Source organism: Hylobates moloch, unplaced genomic scaffold (genome assembly GCF_009828535.3).
Source record: "Hylobates moloch isolate HMO894 unplaced genomic scaffold, HMol_V3 SCAFFOLD_4, whole genome shotgun sequence".
NCBI lineage: Eukaryota > Metazoa > Chordata > Mammalia > Primates > Hylobatidae > Hylobates > Hylobates moloch.
This window is the reverse complement of record NW_026652279.1, coordinates 111,336,222-111,359,832: the sequence shown is the minus strand read 5'-3', so window position 1 is coordinate 111,359,832 and position 23,611 is coordinate 111,336,222. Positions and strand designations below refer to the sequence as shown.

The window sequence follows — 23,611 nt, the reverse complement described above, 5'->3', positions numbered from 1 at the left end:
ATTTAAAAATGTGTATGGAAAGACACAGTCTCTAGAATAGCTAAAACAATCTTGACGAAGAAAAAAGGGGAAATTACTTCACCTAATATGAAAGCTTATAGTATATAGCTATAGTAATCAATACTGTGTGTTATTGGTAGAAGGAAAGACATAGACAATGGAACAGAAAATATAACCCAGAAATAAACCTGCAGCTGATTTTTAGCAAAGTTACAAAACCAATTCAATGGAGGGAAGGACAGCTTTTTCAAAAATGATGAGCCTAAACTTCACACCTTATGCAAAAACACAAAATGGATTATAGACTTAAATGTAAAGCAGAAAGCTATAAAACTTTTAGGAAAAAACAGAGAATTTTCTGGATCTGGAGACAAAGAGCTATATTTGACCACAAAAGCCTAATCCATAAAAGAACAATTGATAAATTGGACCTGATTAAATTAAAAATTTTGCTGTGTGAGAGCCCATGTGAAAAGATAGAAAAGACAAGCTAGATATTGGAAGAAAACATCTGTTAAACCACATATTCAGTAAAAGACTAGTATCCAGCACATATAATGAACTCTCAAAACTCAGCAGTAAGAGCCAGGTGCAGTGGGATACACTTGTATTCCCAGCTACTCAGGAGGCTGAGGCAGAAACAACACTTGAGCCTAGGAGTTGGAGGCTGCAGTATGCTATGATCTTGCCTATGGACAGTCACTGCACGCTAGCCTGGGCAACATAGACCCGTGGCTCTTACACACACACACTCACACACACACACACACACTCAAGAAAAACCGAAACAGTCTAATTTAAAAAGATGTGAAGAGTCATTTCATTTGAAAGGAGGACATGCAGACCTTAAATAAGCACATGAAAAGATGTTCAGCATCGTTAGCTATTAGGGAAATAGAGATTAAAGCCACAACTACACATCTATCAGAACAGCTAAAATAAACAATAGTGACAACACCAAATGCTGGCGAAGATGTGGAGAAACTGATCACTCATGTTAGTGGTGGAAATGTAAAATGGTACAGTCACTCTGAAAAACATTTTGTCAGTTTTTTTGTCTAAACATGCAACCTCTGTATAACCCAGTGCTTACAATCCTGGACATTGATCCCAGAGAAAGGAAGATTTGTATTCATATGAAATCTGTGCGTGCATGTCTATATAGCAACTTTATTTTTAATAACCAAAACTTAGAAAGAACACAGATGGCCTTTAATAAGTAAACATACTGTAATATGTCTACAGTGTATCTATATGATGAAATACTATTCAGCAATAAAAATGAACAATTATATAAGCAACAATTGTTGATACAAGCAACATTTTATATAAATCTCCAATTATACTGAGCCTATAATTCTGTCATAAAAAGGTTATATACCATATAATCCCATTTATATAACATTTTTGAAATGATAAAATTTTAGAAATGGAAGACAGGTTAGTAGTTGCCAAGGGTTATATACGGTGTCAGAGAGATGAGAAGGAGTTGATTTTGCTTATAAAAGGTCAGGAGGAATGCATGTTGTGTTTTTGGAAGTGTTTACCATCTTGACTGTGGTGGTAGATAACATGAATCTATACAGGTGATAAAATTGTATGGGATGTAATACACACACATACACATACACACATGCAAATACATGTAAAATGAGAAGTCTGAATAAAATAAGTGGATTGTATCAATGTCAGTATCCCAGTTGTGATACTGTACTATAGTTTTGCAAAGTGTTACCATTGGGGTAACCTGGACAAAGCATACAAGGGATCTCTCCATATTATTTCTTGTAACTGCATGTAAATATACAATTATCTCAATAAAAATTTCAGTTACCCAAAAAAGCCTAAGTTAGTATCAAAAAAAGCAGCTATTTGATAAGATGAATTAAATGATCCTGCAGGGAAAAAAGAAACATGCATTAGATTGTCAGTTCTTAACATGATTGATGAACAAGTAGTGTTATTTTAAAAAAAATTTGTTTTAATCAAAGTATAACACACTGAACAGAGTGCCCAAAACATAAATATAACTTATAAAACTTGTGGGTGAATATCCATGTAGTCACCCAGCAATAATATCATTTCATAAATGTTAATATTGAGGAGAATTTTCATTGAGTATATTTTCCTTCCTCATTAAAAGCATTTAGATGCAACCAGGGTTGGACTATTTCTTTAAAAAAAAAAAAAAAACCCGAGGAACTAAAACCTAAAATAGATGAAGATTTAAAGTGAGGGTATTATTGGATAAAAACAGATTTAATTACTTATTTCAAGCTTGAAAGGGGGCTGATAAATAATATAATTATCCTTTTCATAAGATTTAAAAGAAGTCACATCAAACTTGCTCCACAAGTTTAGGTATAGAATTGCAAGCCAGTTTTTCAAGATGGAAAGAGGAATTTGGGAATGAAAAGGAAGTACTTTATGTAGAGTTTAATAACATACAGAACTTACTAACTCAAACAATGTATTAAGTTGGGTTATAAGAAATTGCCCATAGTTAACCGCTTTGACCTACAAAGCAGTTCATGTGGTTCAACCTAGTTGAAAACAGAAGATCCAAAAGGGCTAGGTAAATACATGCATACATGGATAATAGATTAATAATGGATTTTTAAAGGAATTTAAGAAATCCATCTAATCCATATGTGTTTTTAAGGATTGGTTGGGTGTTGAAATTAGGTAAGTTCCCATAACCCCTGAGCTTCTTTCTCACGTGACAAAAGAAAAGTATACCCTTTATGGATGCTGAATTTATTGTAGTGCAGTTTTCAGGAGGGTAAAAATCTCTAGGTATCAAGTGAAGGGACAGTTTAAGTTATTGGTTTTAATGATTAATCTGACCATTAGAAACCTGCCCAGTGATTATTTTTCCTTGGCTTATACATATTTTTGTTAAGAGTAAAGTATGGGGCGGGTGCGGTGGCTCACGACTGTAATCCTAGCACTTTTGGAGGCTGAGGCGGGCGGATCGCCTGAGGTCGGGAGTTCGAGACCAGCCTGACCAACATGGAGAAACCCCGTCCCTACTGAAAATGCAAAATTAGCCGGGTGTGGAGGTGCATGCCTGTAGTCCCAGCTATTCAGGAGGCTGAGGCAGGAGAATCACTTGAACCTGGGAGGCGGAGGTTGCAGTGAGCCGAGATCGCACCATTGCACTCCAGCCTGGGCAACAAGAGCAAAAACTCCATCTAAAAAATAAAAAATAAGTAAATATGGTTCTTGTGCCATAGATATTTTGGTCTGTGTTTGGGTGTTTTCAATTTAAATGCAGGGGTTGTTACCCAATGTTTGATAAAAGAAATAATTTACAAAGAAGCTATAATAGCTCTAAACTAGTATATGCCTAATAGAATGTCTCTCTCTCTCTCTCTCTCTCTCTATATATATATATATACGTGTATATATACGTATATATATATGAAGTCAAAACTTACAAAATTAGAAGGGGAAATTCATCAAAGACAATCATTGTGGGAGGTTTTCTTCTTAGTAATGAATAAACACAAGAAGAGATAGAAAATTTAAATAATTTAATTCACAAATTTTAACTAATAGACACATGTAAAACCACATATGTGTTTGGAAACTGGTTTTATGATAGAATAAGATGTAGTTTCCAAACTCTGTGCTGAGGTAACATGGGGCTCCACAGTGACATGAAAGGGTCTTTGGGATATTTCAGTTTTGAGAGAAATACAGTGACATTTTTCAGACACCACAGAACTATTAGATCTTGAGGTAGTCCACAGTTTAAACACTTAAGTTAACACTACATTCCTTTCTACAATTATTTTATCTAAGAGTGAAATAATTTTTTCTTTCAATTTATTTGTTTTTCTTTTCTTTTTCCCAAATGACTACTTTGGACTACACTGTGGACTGAGAAAGTTTGGGAACTTCTGGTATAAAGCAGATGTCAGCTAATTTCAGTGTATTGTACATACATGTTCTCTGACTACAATATAATTAAATTGGAAATCACTGAATAAGACAGTTACAAAAACCTCATAGTTGTGAACGTTTTAAAGTATGTCTGAATATATTGAGCATCAAAGAAATCTTAATGGAATCTAAGAATACCTAAAAATGAACAGTAGGAAAGCTATTATATGTCAGAACCTGTAGAATACAGTTAAAGTGGTAATTCAGGAGACAAATTCATAGCAAGTAGAGAGAAGGAACAACAACATACTAGGAATTTTAGAAGTCATATTAATTTAAATACAGCATAAATTTAAAAACATGAGTGCATCATTTAGTTTTTTTGCTTCATAATACACCACTCCAAACTATGTAGCTTAAAACAATAGCCATTTTATTGAGCTAACAATTTTGTGGGTTGGCAGAGTGGGTTTTCTGGCATAGGCCAGTTCAGCTATTTTCTGCAGGCTTCCCTTATTGTCTCTGGTCAGCTGGCGGGGTTGGTTGGTGACTAGATGATCTAGCATGGTCTCAGGTAACTTGGCTGGGACTTGGTTGTTGTCCACGCAGTCTCATTCTCCATGGCTCGGTGTTCACAAGGTGGTTTCAGGAAAAAAGTTGCAAAAGAGAACCTGTCCCTGCTGTGTAAGCACTTTTCGAGTCTGTTTGCTTAATGTCCCATTGCCAAAGCAAGTCACACAGCCATGCCTATAGTCAGTGTGGGACTGGATATGGGAAGGGGAATTACTGCCATTTTTGCCAACAATCTACAATTTAAGTGTGAGCAAACTTACGCAAGTAGGCAAGGCGCAGTGGCTCACGCCTGTAATCCCAGGCACTTTGGGAGGCCGAGGCAGGCGGATCGCTTAAGGCCAGGAGTTTGAGATCAGCCTGGCCAACATGGCAAAAACGCATCTCTACTAGAAATATAAAAATTAGCCAGATGTGGTGACGCACGACTGTAATCCCAGCTAGTCAGAAGTTCGAGGCACGAGAATCACCTGAACCCAGGAAGCAGAGGTTAGAAGTGAGCTGAGATTGTGCCACTGCACTCCAGACTGGGTGACAGAGCAAGACTCTTGTCTCCAAAAAAAAAAAAAAAAAAAAAAACCACGGTGGGTGCTTAATGAAGTGTGTGTGCTGTGTGTGTGTAAAAGCAAGCCAGATAATTTTGTTACCAAAGCCAGAATGTGACCCTTGTCATTGTTTTGCAGTATGCACATTTAATTCATATTATCCTTATGTGTTCAGTATTTGTTTCATAATTGCCTAATAAAGTTGAAGTAGTTTTAATGGATTTTTCATTAACAGTAGTCCTTACGACTTCCTAAGCATTTATTGTTGCGTTTCAGAACAAAAGAGATGAACACTTATTGAAAAAGAGAAATGTTCCCCAAGAAGAAAGTCTAGAAGATTCAGATGTTGATGCTGATTTTAAAGCAGTAAGTTACCATGTTTTAATAGTGATTTTAAAATAATTTTTATAGTAACTGTGAGAACTTCATTTTTAATATAAGACCAACTTTATAATGATAATTAAAGTATATTAACTCTATCAGGTACACTATTTAATGAATGTAATTTTGCTAATAAACTCTGCTGAACTATTTTTTTTTCTTTTTAAGCAAAATGTAACCCTAGAAGCTATATTGCAGGTATGTCATTAATTTAATATTCTCATTTTGAAGTATTTTGAAATTGATTTTTTTCATTTCTGAAATTTACATTTGATATTGCAGAATGCCACAAGTGATAACCCAGTGGTTCAATTGAGTGCTGTCCAGGCAGCAAGGTAAATACTAATTTGTCCAGAGAGAGAATTATGTCATTCCTCAGTTGTGTTACCTGGGAGTCTAGAAGTTAATACATTGTTATTTCTTTTCACAGTTTGAAAATTATAGCAATTAATTTCTTATATTTATTTTCCTAGAAAACTGTTATCCAGTGACAGAAATCCACCGATTGATGACTTAATAAAATCTGGGATTTTACCAATTCTAGTCAAATGTCTAGAAAGGGATGATAAGTAAGTATGGATTTGACTCCCTATTCAGTTTTTTTGAGTTAACTTTAAAGTTTGGATTATTATTTAAACAGTGAGTTCAGTTTGGTTTTGTACTTACGATGCTTTTCAATCGTCATATATTTTAATTTTCTTATTCTGTGATCATATTTAGCAGACCCAGAGTGCTTCTCGTTTTCGTTTCTGAAGGATGTGTATGTTTTCTAGGAAATTTTTATCTCCTGTTTATTGCCTGTTTTAACTTATCTCAAATATTTATAGTCTTTATCAGGATTTTTTATTAGTAATATTTTAAAACAACCCAAATAATGTTTGAGTCACTCTTTGCTTATGAGTCTATATATAGATTAACCTCGTGACTAAGTCAACATGGATGGTTTCCAGAACTAAGTGGCTCTTTCTTACCCTGGGAATCTTCCAGCTGATTACTGATCCTGTGTTGTCTTTAACAGTACTTCATCCATGATAAGTTGTCCAACATCAGACTTTTTGTTTGTTGCAAATTAAGAATAATAGGACAGGTTATACTTACCCAGAAGAGAAGGAGTAAAACTCCACTTGATATCTTTTGAGGAACTGGCCCTATTTCCATTTTAGTGATATCTCAGTGCTGTGCCTTAAACTTTGTTAATTTGGATTAACTGGGGAGAATGTAAGTTTGAACTCCAAAATATATTAAAACAAATGCTTTTTTTTTGCATTTAAGAGCATCTAGACTGAAACTTGGGATATTTTGCTAAATGTTGTCCAAGGAATTTTCAGTTGGCTAGATAAGAATAGTGGTATATAAATGTTGCCACTAAGGGTTTTTGGTATTTAAAAATACCATTTGCTCTCGTTGTGTGCCATAACCTCTCCCACTTTCCACCCCCAGGCCCGTAACACTTTTTAAAATACTATCATGTTTGTTTTCTATAACAGTGTTATTTAAGTAAAGGTAAGTTTTATTTTAGCTGTTGAAAAAATTCTGGCCGGGCGCAGTGGCTCACGCCTGTAATCCCAGCACTTTGGGAGGCTGAGGTAGGTGGATCGCTTGAGTCCAGGAGTTCGAGAGCAGCCTGGGCAACGTGGCAAAATCCCAGCTCTACGAAAAAAAAAAAAAAAAAACCACGAAAATTAGCCAGGCGGTGGCACTGCCTGTAGCCCCAGCTACTTGGGAGGCTGAGGTGGGAGGATCGTTTGAGCCTGGAATGTGGAGGTTGTCATGAGCCAATATCGTGCCATTGCTCTCCAGCCTGGGTAACACAGCAAGACCCTGACTCAAAAAATAAATTCGGCTGGGTGCAGTGGCTCACACCTGTAGTCTCAGCACTTTGAGAGGCTGAGGCAGGCGGGTCACGAGGTTAGTAGATCGAGACCATCCTGGCTAACACGGTGAAACCCTGTCTCTATTAAAAAATACACACACAAAAAAAAATCAGCCGGGCATGGTGGCAGGCGCTTGTAGTCTTAGCTACTCGGGAGGCTGAGGCAGGAGAATGCTGTGAACCTGGGAGGCAGAGCTTGCAGTGAGCCAAGATCGCACCAGTGCACTCCAGCCTGGGTGACAGAGCAAAACTCCATCTCAAAATAAATAAATAAATAAATAAATAAATTCTATTCTACTTCTACCTTTAGGACCCTCCACTTGTTTGTTTGTTTTTTTTTTTTGGTTTGTTCTTGTTATTTATTTATTTTTTTTTGAGACAGAGTCTCGCTCTGTTGCCCAGGGTAGAGTGCAGTGGTGCAATCTTGGCTCACTGCAATGTCTGCCTCCCGGGTTCAAGCGATTCTCGTGCCTCAGCCTCTTTGAGTAGCTGGGATTACAGGTGTGGCTAAGTTTTGTATTTTTAGTAGAGATGGGGTTTCACCATGTTTGCCAGGCTGGTCTTGAACTCTTGACCTCAGGTGATCCACCTGCCTTGGCCTCCCAAAGTGCAGACATTACAGGCATGAGCCACTGCGCCCGGCCTAGGGCCCCTTGTTTGTGGCCAACTTCTTTTTTTTCCTTTTCTTTCCAGTCTTTTATATATAGACTAATTTGTGTGGGTGTGTCTGTGAAACATAACATATATAATACAGAAAAATATGCTAAAATATATACAGCTTAATGAATAATTATAAAACTCAGACCTCTGTAACCACCACCCAAAGCAAAACCAGAAAATTTTCTGTGATTTGGATCTGACTTTATGGATTTGTCATGGGAAGTTGTGTTATAAGGTAAAAGGCCATATACTTTGGAGCCAGATTGACTGTGGTTCAAATCCAGGGTTTGCTGTTGATAAAAATCCAAGTGGCCTTTGAACCTCAGATACCTCATCTATAAAAATTAGGTGATGGTAAGGAATGGAAATAATATATACAAAGCACTCTACACAATGTCAAACTTATGATAAATGTCCATTTGTTTATTTTTTATTTTTATTTATCTATTTTTTTGAGACAGAGTCTCGCTCTGTTGCCCCGGCTGGGATGCAGTGGCACAATCTCGGCTCACTGCAAGCTCCGCCTCCTGGGTTCACACCATTCTCCTGCCTCAGCCTCCGGAGTAGCTGGGACTACAGGCGCCTGCCACCACGCCTGGCTAATTTTTTGTATTTTTAGTAGAGATGGGGTTTCACCATTCACAGGATGGTCTCCATCTCTTGACCTTGTGATCCACCCACCTCGGCCTCCCAAAGTGCTGGGATTACAGGCGTGAGCCCCTGCACTCGGCCATAAATGTCCATTTGTTATTGCACTTATTTATTTTTTCTATATCTTTTCTCATTTTTTTTTTTTGTTTTTCCACATGACATCTTGAAAGACTTTCTCTGGCTTTATAATTTTATTTTTTACATTTATCCATTTTCTCATTTAAGTCCCCCACTCCCAGTATTTTGCCAAACCACCTAACCAGCTTAATAACTTTCTCCTTCCAGTCTGAGGCAACATATACTGTCTTACTATTTTTGATCTTACTATTTTTTTACTTCTTCCCTGCCTCTGATATACCATCTTATTTCCTGCCTTCTGCTAGAATTCATCATATATAGGGGAAATTTTAAAAGTTTGTGGAAAAGTGGAATCAAAAGATAATAAAATATATGAAAGATAATAAATATATAAACTTGATTTCTCAACATAAGCTCCATCAAGGTCAAGACACTTGTAAGTGATATTACCAGCCATTGTCTATCCCTAAAGAACTGAGGGTCCTGGGAATTTAACCATGTCAGTGCAGTCTTTTTCATGATATTAACTGAAGAAAACTAGATGCCCTTTTCAGGTTGTTTTTTTAAGATTAGGAAACAAAAAGAAGTCACAAGATGGCCAAATCAGAACTGTAAGGTGGATACCTAATGATTTCCTATTGATTCTTTTGCAAAATTGCTCGTTTGATGAGAGGAATGAGCAGAAACATTGTGGTGGAGAAAGACCCTCTGTGTAAGCTGAACCAGTCAAGATGTCTGGTATTGTTATTGTTTCTGCTGTTAATCAGCGATCATCTTCCATTAGGGCACAATCAAGATTAATTTTTTCCTCAGATATTGATGTTGATTGTTTGCCACTGTGGATTACATCTTCAACATCGACTTGTCCCCCTTTTTTTTTTTTGAGACAGAGTCTCGTTCTGTCGCCCAGGCTAGAGTGCAGTGGTACGATCTCAGCTCACTGCAAGCTCTGCCTCCTGGGTTCACACCATTCTCCTGCCTCAGCCTCCCAAGTAGCTTGGTCTACAGGCGCCTGCCACCACGCCCGGCTGATTTTTTGTATTTTTAGTAGAGACGGGGTTTCACCGTGTTAGCCAGAATGGTCTCGATCTCCTGACCTCGTGATCTGCCTGCCTCAGCCTCCTAAAGTGCTGGGATTACAGGCGTGAGCCACCATGTCCGGCCGACTAGGCCCTTCTTAAAAGAAGTTAACTATTTGTAAACTGCTGATTTCTTTGGGGGCATTTTCCCCATAAACTTTTAAGTACATCAGTGAGTTCACCATTATTTCTCCCAAGCTTCACCATAAATTTGATGTTTGTTTTTGCTTTAATTTTAGCAGGATTCATGTTGCTCTCCTTCTAGGGGCTCTTCAGATTGATGACTTACCCCTTACCCCTCTTAGTGCCTCAAACTAGATCATGTTCAGACGTGTATAGAAAGTATGAATTTATTTTGGTGCAAAAAAATTGAAATCCATGGAATTTTTTCATAATACACATTTTAATGAGCTTTTTAAAGTCCCCTCATAGTTATTCTCTGCTGCTTCATTTTCTCATATGTTCCATATTTTTAACCTGTATATATATTCCATCCTCACTATTTGCTGTATCTCTGACATTTATTCTCCTTAAAACCTTTCATTCTTGCATTCTTGGATCTCTTTAACCTTTTTTCTTTTTTTTTGAGATGGAATCTCCCTCTGTTGCCCAGGCTGGAGTGCAGTGGCGCAATCTCGGCTCACCGCAACCTCCGCCTCCTGGGTTCAAGGGATTCTTCTGCCTCAGCCTCCCGAGCAGCTGGGATTATAGGCACACACCATCACGTCCAGCTAATTTTTGTATTTTTAGTCGAGAGGGGGTTTTGCCATGTTGGCCAGGCTGGTTTCGAACTCCTGACCTCTGGTGATCCACCCGCCTTGGCCTCCCAAAGTGCTGGGATTACAGGTGTGAACCACTGTGCCCGGACTTCCTTAACCTTTTGATACTAACAACCTTGCTTGCTGTCTTCCCTGTTTATAGGCTTTTCTTTAAACTCCCTAACCTTTGTCTAATCTTAATTTTTGCTGACTAAATCCCCCCCAACCTTGGTATTCCACTTAAGGGAATTTGTACACTTTCAGCTATCCTAACTTAATATCGATCATTTCCTTTTAACAGGTCTTTCCTTTATGTCTTTTTTGAGACAGGGTTTCACTGTGTCACCCAGGCTGGAGTGCAGTGATACAACCACAGCTCTTTGAAGCCTCAAACTCCTAGGCTCAAGCAATCCCCCCATCCCAACCCCGCCCAGCCTCCCAAGTAGCTGGGACTACAGGTGTGTACCACCACATCTGGCTGATTTTTTTATTTTTTGTAAAGATGGGGTCTCACCGTGTTGCCCAGGCTGGTTTCGAACTCCTGGGCTCAAGTGATCTGCCTGCCTCAGCCTCCCAAAGTGCTGGGACTACAGGTGTAAGCCCCAACATGTCTTTTAATAGGTCTCTCCTACATCAGCCTTTAACCTTTTTTAGCCATTCTGCATACCATTGATTTGAACATTATTTTCTTTCCTCCCCTTTTCAATGCCCCATCCTTCGCATATCTGTAGAATACACTCCTCACTCCCATCCTGAAACACACACATACACACACACAAACACCTTGTTACTTGCTTCTTAGTTAGTTTCAGCTCTCTTGATCTAATCCTTGTCGTTCCTACACATCGTGATCCTTCCATGCATGATACCTTTTTTATTTCCCACTGTCACTGCCTTTCTTTTTAAATCCATCTTTGAAAAGCTAGTTCAGTTGTCACTTTCTTTGTGAGGTCTTCCATCACTATTCGAAAATATAATGATCTTGTTTTTTTCAACAAAATTATACAGCCTTGTAATATCCCTAGTATGTAAAGCAGATGATGTAATGGAGACAGATGGGGTTCTAGCTTTAAGACCAGCCTAGAGCCTGTGATAGTGGTTAAAGTGAGATGATGAGGGCCTCAACTAGCACTTGATATTAGGGGTGATTATATAAATGTAAGAAATGTTTAAGAGGTAAAATCGACATGATATATTGATTAGATGTGTCTGTAGAGAGGAAGTCAAAGTCAAGGGAAATAATGACTGGCTAAATGTTGTAATACCAGTGGACATAAAGAAGCAGGTTCATAGTGACTGGCTTTGGGAGCCAAAGAGATTTTTTAAGTAGAGATGGCTGCTGGGTACAGTGGCTCATGCCTATAATCCCAGCACTTTGGGAAGCTGAGGTGGGCAGATCACCTGAAGTCAGGGGTTCAGGACCAGCCTGGCCAACATAGTGAAACCCTCTCTCTACTAAAAGTACAAAAATGAGCCAGGTATGGTGGTGTGCACCTGTAATCCCAGCTACTTGGGAGGCGGAGACGAGAATCACTTGAACCCTAGAGGTGGAGATTACAGTGAGTCAAGATGGCGCCACTGCACTCCCGCCTGGGTGACAGAGGGAGACTCCATCTCAAAAAAAAAAAAAAAAAAGGTAGGGATGGCTAGCAGGCAATTGGATTATAACAAGGTGAAATTCAAGGACAAGGCAAAGGATAGCCATATCTTATCAGTCTTAAGATTCATGAATTTAAGAGGTAGTTATGTGTCTAAAAAGATGTTTTATTGTTTTTTTACAGTCCTTCATTACAGTTTGAAGCTGCTTGGGCATTAACTAACATAGCATCAGGAACTTCTGCACAGACTCAAGCTGTTGTGCAGTCTAGTAAGTAAATTCCTTATTGTCTGAACTTTTTATGTTTTAATGATGGCAAGGAAGTAGAGTTTTGTAATAAAGAAATTTGATCTTGTAACATTTTTAAAATGATGACTTTTCTAAGTTACTTTTGATGACCGATATCTTTTTCATAGCCGTCATTAATCTATCATGAAAAAATTTTAATTGTGGTTATTAAAAGAAGAGTAGAGGCCGGGCACGGTGGCTCATGCTTGTAATCCCAGCACTTTGGGAGGCCAAGGCGGGCGGATCACGAGGTCAGGAGATCGAGACCATGGTGAAACCCCATCTCTACTAAAAATACAAAAAATTAGCCGGGCGTGGTGGCGGGCGCCTGTAGTCCCAGCTACTCAGAGAGGCTGAGGCAGGAGAATGGCGTGAACCCGGGAGGCGGAGCTTGCAGTGAGCTGAGATTGCGCCACTGCACTCCAGCCTGGGTGACAGAGCGAGACTCCGTCTCCAAAAAAAAAAAAAAAAAAAAAAGAAGAGTAGAGTTTTATCTTTTGGAGTAGACATCATGCTGTGATAACAGGATTTTAAATTCCGTTTCTGATATCTTCAAGATGCTGAATGGCTTCTGCCTTTTAGCTTAGGACATTTTAAATTTTACTTTTCTCAAGATGGGCTAATAATTATTGTTAAATGACACTGATACAAGCTCTTTAGAAAAGTACTAGGTATCACCACGTACGTTATTATAGTATGGGACACTTAGCTAATTTTAGGTGTGGTAATCAAGGTGATTTTAAGTAGCATGTGATATGGCAGTAAGTTACATTGAATCATGTATTGAGAATACTAGTCTCACCAGACCCACAGGTGGCTCACGCCTCTAATCCCAGCACTTTGGGAGGCTAAGGCAAGCAGATCACTTGAGTTCAGGAGTTCAAGAACAGCCTAGGTGACATGATGAAATCGTGTCTCTACAAAATATTTAAAAATTAGCATTGCACGGTGTTGCACGCCTATAGTCCCACCTACTCAGGAGACAGAGGCGAGAGGATCGCTTGAGCCCGGGAGGCAGAGGTTGCAGTGAGCCGAGACTGCACACTGCATTCCAGCCTAGGCGATAGAGTAAGACCCTATCTCAAAAACAAACAAAGGCTGGGTGTGGTGGCTCAGGCCTGTAATCCCAGCACTTTGGGAGGCCGAGGCGGGTGGATCACGAGGTCAGGAGATAAGACCATCCTTGCTAACATGGTGAAACCCTGTCTCTACTAAAAATACTAAAACAAAATTAGCCCGGCATGGTGGCAGGCGCCTGTAGTCCCAGCTGCTTAGGAGGCTGAGGTGGGAGAATGGCGTGAACCCAGGAGGCAGAGCTTGCAGTGAGCTGAGATTGCACCGCTGCATTCCAGCCTGGGTGACAGAGTGAGACTCCATCTCAAAAAAAAAAAAAAAAAAAAAAAAGAGTTATCATATGACCCAGCAGTTCTTCTCCTAGGTGAAACCAAGAGATATGAAAACATATTCATACAAAGACTGGTACATAAATATTCACAGCAATGTTATTCATAACTAACCCAAATGTTCATTAACTGATGAGTGGATAAAGTGAATGTGGTATATACAATGGAATACAATTGAGCAGTAAAAAAGAATGAAGTACCAATACCTGTTACAACATGGATGAACCTGAAAAATGTTAAGTGAAGTCAGATCCCTCAAAAAACACAGCATGATTTCATTTGTATGAAATGTCCAGAATAGGCAAATCTGTAAAGACAGAAAGCAGATATTTAATGGTTGCCTGTGGCTTGGGGAATGTGTGGCAGAGAAACAAATGTGGAATGACTGCCTTAAGTATGAGATTTCTTTTTTCTTTTCTTTTTTTTTTTTTTTTGACAGAGTCTCGCTCTGTCGCGAGGCTGGAGTGCAGTGGCGCGATCTCGGCTCACTGCAACTTCCATCTCCCAGGTTCAAGCAATTCTCCTGCCTCACCCTGCCGAGTAGCTGGGACTACAGGTGCACGCCACCGTGTCCAGCTAATTTTTTATTTTTAGTAGAGACGGGGTTTCACTATGTTGGCCAGGATGGTCTCAACCTCTTGACCTCATGATCTGCCCGACTCGCTTCCCAAAGTGCTGAGATTACAAGTGTGAGCCACTGTGCCCGGCTGAGTATGAGATTTTTTTTTTTTTTTTGAGGCGGAGTCTTGCTCTGTTACCCAGGCTGGAGTGCACTGGCGCGATCTCGGCTCACTGCAGCTTTCGTCTCCCTGGTTCAAGCAGTTCTCTGCCTCAGCCTCCAAAGTAGCTGGGATTACAGGCACCCACCACCACGCCTGGCTAATTTTTGTATTTTTAGTAGAGATAGCGTTTCACCATCTTGGCCAGGCTGGTCTTGAACTCCTGACCTTGTGATCCACCTGCCTTGGCCTCCCAAAGTGTTAGGATTACAGGCGTGAGCCATTGTGCCCAGCCAAGATTTCTTTTGAGGTCATGGAAATGTTATAAAATTAGATTGTGGTGATGTCCTCACAACTCTGTATAAATATGAAATGTTGAATTGCACACTTAAATGTAAATTTATTGTAATTATATCTCAATAAAGTTGTTAAAACTGAATTAATTTTAATTTAAATTTTAAGTAAATAATACAAGTAATACACAGATACAGCAAAAAAAAATCTTAGAGGTAGTATACAGTTGATTGAAATTTTTAAAAAGTGATCTAGCTTATGCTAGAAATGGGTGTAATGTATAAATTCTGTAAAGAGTAAGGATTATGAGAAATTATTTTAAAGTATAAGATAGACCTGATATGAGATTAATCAGTTCTTTGGTTAATCCCTGTATCAGGAATTGAGATTATGTAGACTAAAACATTACATTTTAAGGTTACATGTTTGGGGTAGGAACTCTTTTTTTTTTTTTTTTTTTTAAGTGGATTATAGGAAGGATTTCATGCTGTTGCTTTCTTTTGGTTAATGATATGATAGCAACCTTTAGATACTGCCAATTGGTATGTTACTTGACTATTACTAGGGGAAAATACTGAAATTGATTCTTTTTAGGGTAAAGATATTTGCCACATTTGTTCTTCCAGCTACAATGTGCCAGGCTCTGTATTTGATCAATTTCTTTGATCTGAAATCTATAAACTCTTCAACATGTTGCTAGTATAAATATTAGTTTTTCTTTATTATAGATGCAGTACCTCTTTTTCTGAGACTTCTTCATTCACCACATCAGAATGTTTGTGAACAAGCAGTATGGGCTTTGGGAAACATTATAGGTAAGTGGTTTGAAAGGAATCCTGTTAAGAATCTAAATTAACTTTTTTCCTACATTGGCATAGCCATTACATACTATGTTTCCTCTGAATTTAATGTGGGTTGACTCTCTTCTTGCCTCATAAGTACTGACTTAAGATGATACTCTCTGAAAAGGATATACAGTTTGCTGTTAGCATTGGTAGGTTAAATTTATATTCCCCAAATCAAAATCTGGAGAAACAACACTTGATGCCTTTGACTAATGGTGAGGAAACATAGAACGTCAGTGTTCCCACATGAGCCATTGCATACATTTCAGACTTTCTCATCCTGAATGTAAGTTTTTTTTAAATACAATTTTCATTTCTGTAGGTGATGGTCCTCAATGTAGAGATTATGTCATATCACTGGGAGTTGTCAAACCTCTTCTGTCCTTCATCAATCCCTCCATCCCCATCACCTTCCTTCGGAACGTCACATGGGTCATTGTCAATCTCTGCAGGAATAAGGATCCCCCACCGCCTATGGAGACAGTTCAGGAGGTAAATGAAGAATTGTAAAGGCCAGATGGTATATTTTCCCTATGTTTGTACTTTAGGAATTCATGTACAGGGGACAAGATAACACATATACTGATTTCATTGCAGGTGTGAGTTTTTTTTGTTTGTTTGTTTGATACGGAGTCTTGCTCTGTTGCCCAGGCTGGAGTGCAGTGGCACAATCTTGGCTCACAGCAAGCTCCACTTCCTGGGTTCACGCCATTCTCCTGCCTCAGGCTCCTGAGTAGCTGGGACTACAGGCACCCGCCACCACGCCTGGCTAATTTTTTTGTATTTTTAGTAGAGACGGGATTTCACCGTGTTAGCCAGGATGGTCTCGATCTCCTGACCTTGTGATCTGCCTGCCTCGGCCTCCCAAAGTGCTGGGATTACAGGTGTGAGCCACCACGCCCGGCTGCAGGTGTAAGATTTTAAAAGTAACGTACCATATTTAATTACTGACTCCTATGAAATAAAAGTTGAGTGTCTTACTGTACCTGAAAGAATGTCAGTTCATCCTAATGCCTATTTTTTTGATTATCTGCATAAAAAGAAAATATAAAAATTCAGAGAGAAAAATACAAAAGGAAAACAGTCTCAAAGTTTATTACTGTATTGCATTGTTGGCTTAAAGCTATAAAAGGGGGTTGCTACAGGCAAAACTAGTATACTTACATGAGTATACTTACATGAGTATACTTGAATGAGTTTGCTTTAAGTCCAATTGATTTTTTTTCTTCTTCTTCTTCGAGACAGTCTTGTTCTATTGCCCAGGCTGGAGTGCAGTGGCACGATCTCAGCTCACTGCAGCCTCTGCCTCCTGCGTTCAAGCGAGTCTCGTGCCTCAGCCTCCTGAGTAGCTGGGATTACAGGCTAGCGCCACCACACCCGGCTAGTTTTTGTATTTTTAGTGTAGAGATGGGGTTTCACTGTGTTGGCCACGCTGGCCTCGAACTCCTGACCTGAAGTGATCTGCTCACCTCAGTATCCCAAAGTGCTGGGATTACAGGTGTGAGCCACAGCCCCCGGCCTAACTCCAATTTATTTCTGACAAAATTGGAGTTCTTAAAAGTGTGACATATTTTTTGTTAAATCTACTAATTAAAGTAAAAACTATTTTATTTACATTTGACATGTAAATAGATCCGAGTACTTTGCATTTTAAAAAAAATCGTACATAACCTTTATTCACTGTTGACTGTGTTATCTCTTTTTTTTTTTTTTTGAGACAGTCTTGCTCTGTTTCCCAGGCTGGAGTGCAGTGGCACAATCTTTGCCCACTGCAACCTCCACCTCCGGGGTTCAAGCGATTCTCATGTCTCAGGCATGCGCCACCATGCCAGGCTAATTTTTGTATTTTTAGTAGAAATGGGTTTTCACCATGTTGGTCAGCTGATCTTGAACTCCTGGCATCAAGCAGTCCACCCACCTCGCCCTCCCAAAGTGGTGGGATTACAAGCATGAGCCACCACACTTGGCCAACTGTGTATCTTTATAATGGACATCTGTCTCTAGCACCTGCTACTTTTTGTTGCTATGCAAAGGTATTTTGTGTGATTTCCTACAACCCCCTGCTCCCTTTCTCCCAGATTTTAAAAAGAGATCTCTGGGGCCTGAATTTAACAAGCAAAGCTTTGTACTTTGTACTGGTTCGAATTTTCTTGACTAAAGCTGAAGTTGAAAACTTAGCTTTTTGTTTTTGTAATCTTATCTTTACATATAAAAAGCGGTACCTTATTAAGTAAAGTTGTATTTTTACTTTAAGCAGGTAAGTGAGACAATTATGGCAGTTTTAAGTGTAGCTTTTCTTAAATAGCTATAACTGTATACTTGCATCTCCATTTTTTCCACTTGACATTTTTTTTTTTATTTTTTTTTTTGAGACGGAGTCTCTATCTGTCACCCAGGCTGGAGTGCAGTGGCGCGATCTCGGCTCACTACAAACTCTGCCTCCCGGGTTCACGCCATTCTCCTGCCTCAGCCTCTCCGAGTAGCTGGGACTACAGGCGCCCGCCACCACGCCCGGCTAATTTTTTGTATTTTTAGTAGAGACGGGGTTTCACCGTGGTCTCGATCTCCTGACCTCGTGATCCACCCGCCTCGGCCTCCCAAAGTGCTGGGATTACGAGCGTGAGCCACCGCGCCCGGCCATCCACTTGACATTTTATGCCATAAAGAAGGTTATTAAAAACAAATGTTTTTCTTTTAAGGTACATTAACTTCTGCCAGATTTATTTGGATATTTTAACTTGTTAATTGAATGTATTTCAGTTTAACATTTGAAATATGTTTTTGGTTTTTTTAGATTGAATTTATCAGATTTTCATTTTCCTAAGATATTCAGACAGATTTAACATTGTCTTTCTCGCCCTACAAACCATATTTACCTGCTTTTTATGTCAAAGTTGTTTATTTTTACAGACATATTAATTAACTAATGTTAAGTATTGTTTATTTTCTTTCCTCAGATTTTGCCAGCTTTATGTGTCCTCATATACCATACGGATATAAACGTAAGTTAAGAAGCAGCTTAAATGTGAGATTTTGCTCTTGATGGGACTGAAAGGGTTTTTATGTAAGTGTCAGCATACATTTTATCAACTTGTCAAGTTTCTACAATGTATTTACAGTTTTCAGAAATAGGATTAAGCTTAAATTAGGTTTATAGCTTAAATCTGTAAGCAGTAACAGCCAGACAGCAAAAATGCTCACTTTTGAGAAATTACTGCATATGTAGTTTATTTCTGTCATTATTAAGTAGTGTTTTTAAGCCTTAATATTTGTAAAGCGGTAAAACCTCATGAAATACCTTACTTAAAAAAAAAAGTCTCACTGGTTCTTAAAACAGATAAACTAGATATTATTCCCCCGATTTTATAGAATAAGAAGAAACGGACTCTCAGAGAGAGGTTAAATGACTTATCTAAAGGGGAAGAGCTAGTAAGGGTCAGAGTCAATATTCAAACTGAAGTCTTCTCATAATAGGTCTTGGGTACTTGTCACAAAACCATGCTGCCTTTTTATGCTACAGCCTTTTTAGATACAGTATTGAAGAATGTATCGTTTTAAATGCAAGGCATTTTTAGATGATTTTTTTTCATTATATTCAGATTTAGTGAAGCATTTACTGTCTACATTCTGACAAGTTTGATACTATCTAGGCAATCTGAAAATTCTCCTAAATGCAGTAAGGTAAATTGTTACTTTTCCATGGAGTAAAACAGTGGATAAATTTCGGTGACTAGTGTTGATCCAGTTTCTTTTATTCTAACTAACATCTCTTTCTGATTTGTTGTATATTTGTGTTTTTGTAATCTTATCTTTACATATATACAACGTACATACATAAGTGTATATGTGTGGCAGAATTGTGAATTGTGTGTAATTTATCATTGGGACAAAGAAAATACATCTTTGCTTAGTTTTCTCACAAGGCAATATAATTTGTATATAAAAATTGTATCACATCACTCTAGCTCATTTGCAGATTTTAAGCTCTTAGGATGGAATCTTTTAAAGGTAGCTAAAGTCACTTTGTGTTTGACACAGCCTAAAATGTCATTAAAATGAAGTAAAACATGTTTATATGCTGTCTTATTTCCAAAATGGATATAAAGTGACTTAACAAAAGACATATAAGATAATATCTGTAAAGGAAAAAGTAAAATTTATACAGAAGTTTAGTTGTTGCTGTTGAAAGTTTAGTTGTAAGCTTTCTGACAGCAAAGATTAAAAAGGGAATAAGCAAAGTATCTGCTGTTTGCCTCAGGACTTTCCCCCAGAACATTATATAATTAACTATAGGCAAATAAAAGCTTTCACCATCTGTTGGTTGTGTTTATGTGAAAGCTGGGGTATTAAAATGGCAGTGTACTCTAGTTACAGGTATATTAGTCAAGTTTAGCAAACACTCACAAATTGTTCCACTTAAAGCCAGAATTGTGCCATGAATTGTACATTCAGTGATAAGACATAAAGAGACCATGCCCTCTAAGACCTTAACATTAAAAACGTAAAAAGAGTTAAAAGGAAAGAACTTATGTCAAGAAATTGCTGTGCTGGATCTGTCTGTAGACTCCTTTTATCTTACCAGTATCCTTGTAAGATAAGTTTTATTCTCCTATTTCACAAATACAAATACAGAGATTGAAACCCAGTAAAGTGTTTTGTGTGTTTTTTTTTTTTTTTTTTTTTTTTTTTTTTTTTTTTTTTTTTTTTTTTGAGACGGAGTCTTGCTCTGTCACCCAGGCTGGAGTGCAGTGGCGCGATCTTGGCTCACTGCAAGCTCTGCCTCCCGGGTTCCCGCCATTCTCCTGCCTCAGCCTCTCCGAGTAGCTGGGACTACAGGCGCCCGCCACCACGCTCGGCTAATTTTTTGTATTTTTAGTAGAGACGAGGTTTCACCATGGTCTCGATCTCCTGACCTTGTGATCCGCCCGCTTCGGCCTCCCAAAGTGCTGGGATTACAGGCGTGAGCCGCCGCGCCCGGCCGAAACCCAGTAAAGTTAAATAATCTTTCTAAGGTCATGCAATGAATGAGAGCCATACCTGAGAACTGAAGCCAGGTCCAAGGCCTGTGCTTTTTCATACCATGATCACATATTCAATATAATCCATAGGCTCACAGTGAAAAAAAAAAATCATACCATGAGCACATAAACACAAAACATGGTATGAAAGCCAACAAGAAAAAAAGTAAGATAGAGCAATGACCAAAATGCTATATTATGGAAGCACAGATAATTTTGCTGGTGAAGCAGAAAGCTTCGTTGACAAAGTAACATTTGAGACGAGCATTATGAGGAGACGGTAGTGGGGACAGAGTCAAAGATTATAGTGTTCATAGTTGGCATTTATTGAGTTTAAAATCTGCCAGGCACTGTTTTAAGCACTTTTGCTATGTTAACCCATTTAATTCTTAAAAAAGTCTTGTGAGATTGGTACTCTCATTATCTCCATCATCTACAAACGTTGTAAAAGAAGCAGAGGTACTTAAGTAATTTGTCTCACGTCATATAACTAGGATGAATAGGATTTTCACAGGTTGAGAGAAAGTCATTTCAAGAACACAGAGGAAGATATTAAGGACTCAAGAATACATGGAGGTTTAAGAGAATACAGGTAGATAATAACCTAATACATTTGCTAAGAAGTTAATTTGCAGAGTCTTTGATTCTTTTTTTTTTGTTTTCTTTTTTTTCCGAGATGGAGTCTCGCTCTGTCACCAGGCTGGAGTGCAGTGGCGCAATTTAGGCTCACTGGAACCTCCGCCTCCCGGGTTCAAGGGATTCTCCTGCCTCAGCCTCTCCAGTAGCTGGGATTACAGTGCATGCCACCACTCCCTGCTAATTTTTTATATGAGTTTTTGATTCTGTATTAAAGAGTTTTAAGTTTATCTTGTAATGAGTGCAGAGTCATTGTAGATTTTTTAAGTCGAGAAATGATATTTCTGTTTTATACAGATAAAATTATCTGTAACAGACAAATAACACAGAAAAGGTATGGAAGGTTTGAAGTAGGGAAAGTTTGACTGTAGGTAGATGTATTTTGCTATCATAATAGGTTTAGGGAAGTTGATGAAGGCATGGACTATTACTAAATTGCAATAATAGGAATGGTTAAGGGAGAAAAAACTTTGAGTGTTAGGAAATAAAGTGAGTAGAACTTGGAACTTGTTCCTCAGTGGCGGTATTTTCCAAAAGCAAAAGACAATACAGATTTTGGATTTGTCAGTATTTAAAGGATTGATGAAAACCTGGGCATTGAATGAGATCGCCTGGGGGAGGCTGTATTTCGGAAGGAGGGCTAAAAATGTAACTCAGGAATTCCCTGCGTTTCAGCAATGGCAGCAAGGGAAGAAGAACCAACAAAGTCGTTTTTAAAAGTAGTATAATGATGGCTGGGCACAGTGCCTCACATTTGTAATCTTAGCACTTTGGAAGGCTGAGGACGGCGGATCACTTGAGGTCAGGAGTTTGAGACCAGCCTGGCCAACATAGCAAAACCCCGTCTCTACTAAAAATACAAAAATTAGCCGGGCATCGTGATGCGTGCCTGTAATCCCAGCTACTTGGGAGGCTGGGGCAGGAGAATCGCTTGAGTCGGGGAGATGGAGGTTGCAGTGAACCCAGATCACGCCACTGCACTCCCACGTGGGCAACAGAGCGAGATGCTGTGTTAAAAAAATAATAATAATTAAATAAAATTAAAGTAGTGTGATAGAAGCATAAACTGTGGAACAAATAGTGGGGAAAAAATAAGGCAGAGATTTAATAGGTTCTAAATTATATAGTCTTGTCTAAAGAACTACATATCCTTTTTATGTAGCAGATAAGGAGCCAGAGAATAAATTGTCAAATTTTTATTTTGGGTTGATAGCTCAAAGGCTAATATAGATCAAAGGCAAGAAAATCGCTTGAGCCCAGGAGTTCAAGCCCAGCCTAGGCAACATACTGGGACCCCATCTCTAAAAATAAAAAATTAGAGACTACAAGTATCTGCAGTTTCAGGGTGCCTAACACCCAGCCGTAGCTTACCTTCTCCCAGCCTTTGAGATATTGCCATGGAGACCTCACTGAAAACCATTAGTTGATCTCAGTCTACAATTTTATTATTAGTTAGAAAAAAAAAATAGTTTTCTGCTAATAGTAGTGACCATGTAATGGAGAAACATCTTAAGGCATCATGTTGTTTTGCACAGGATTCTGTTTTGTGGACACAGTTTATTTAAACACACTATTATGGATAGGCATTTAGGCTATTTCCTGAATTCTGCAAATGTAAAAGTATTATACCAATGACTATTGTGTGTTTTCATATTATTGGAGGTATATCTTCAGGGTATATTCTTAGAAGCAGGATTGCTGGGTCAAAGAGCGAATGCATTTGTAATTTCGTTGCATACTGCCAAATTCCCTGCTATAAGGGTTGTGCCATTTTGCCTTGGTATTTGGGAAGGTTTGTATTCTTGTTCTAGTGGTTGCCTTTATTGTGGTTGCCTTTATTTTTATATCTTTTCTTTTTTACTGTTTTGATAGTTTTAAACGACATTTTTCAACTCCTTTATAGAGTGTGTTGTCACATTTAAAATTTTTGCTCATCTGATAGGTGAGAAATATTATCTCAGTTTTAATTTGCATTTTACTTTTTATGAATGACGTTGAACATTGTTTCATTTGTTTAAGGGCCATTTTAATTTGTATCTTTGCGAACAGACTACTCATATTTACTGTCTGTTTTTCTGTAGGATTTTTGGTCTTTTTCTTAGGCTTTAAGAGTTCTTGATATATTAAGGATATTAGCTCTTCCATACTTAAAATACTTCCCTAGTTTGTCTTTTGTCTTTGACTATGATGTTTTGCCATGTGAACTTTTTGTATATAATCAAATTCATCAACTTTTTAAAATTGTATCTACATTTTGTCTGAACTATAGATGTTTTATGTTAGAGAAATATCTATGCATTCCTTTTTTGGGTGTTCTATCAAGGACAC

At 38.4% G+C, this 23,611-nt stretch overlaps 1 protein-coding gene across 1 annotated transcript in view; it reads left to right on the top strand.

The window, feature by feature from the left end:
* The window catches only part of KPNA3 (karyopherin subunit alpha 3), a 97,206-nt gene that overhangs the window by 56,045 nt on the left and 17,550 nt on the right, over positions 1 to 23,611 (top strand). Inside the window, exons 3-10 of the mRNA XM_032150906.2 lie at positions 5,280 to 5,369; positions 5,553 to 5,582; positions 5,667 to 5,719; positions 5,858 to 5,953; positions 12,265 to 12,350; positions 15,513 to 15,599; positions 15,952 to 16,121; positions 18,587 to 18,631. Coding sequence (XP_032006797.1) covers positions 5,280 to 5,369; positions 5,553 to 5,582; positions 5,667 to 5,719; positions 5,858 to 5,953; positions 12,265 to 12,350; positions 15,513 to 15,599; positions 15,952 to 16,121; positions 18,587 to 18,631 — 657 coding nt within the window. The remainder of the gene's footprint in view (positions 1 to 5,279; positions 5,370 to 5,552; positions 5,583 to 5,666; positions 5,720 to 5,857; positions 5,954 to 12,264; positions 12,351 to 15,512; positions 15,600 to 15,951; positions 16,122 to 18,586; positions 18,632 to 23,611) is intronic.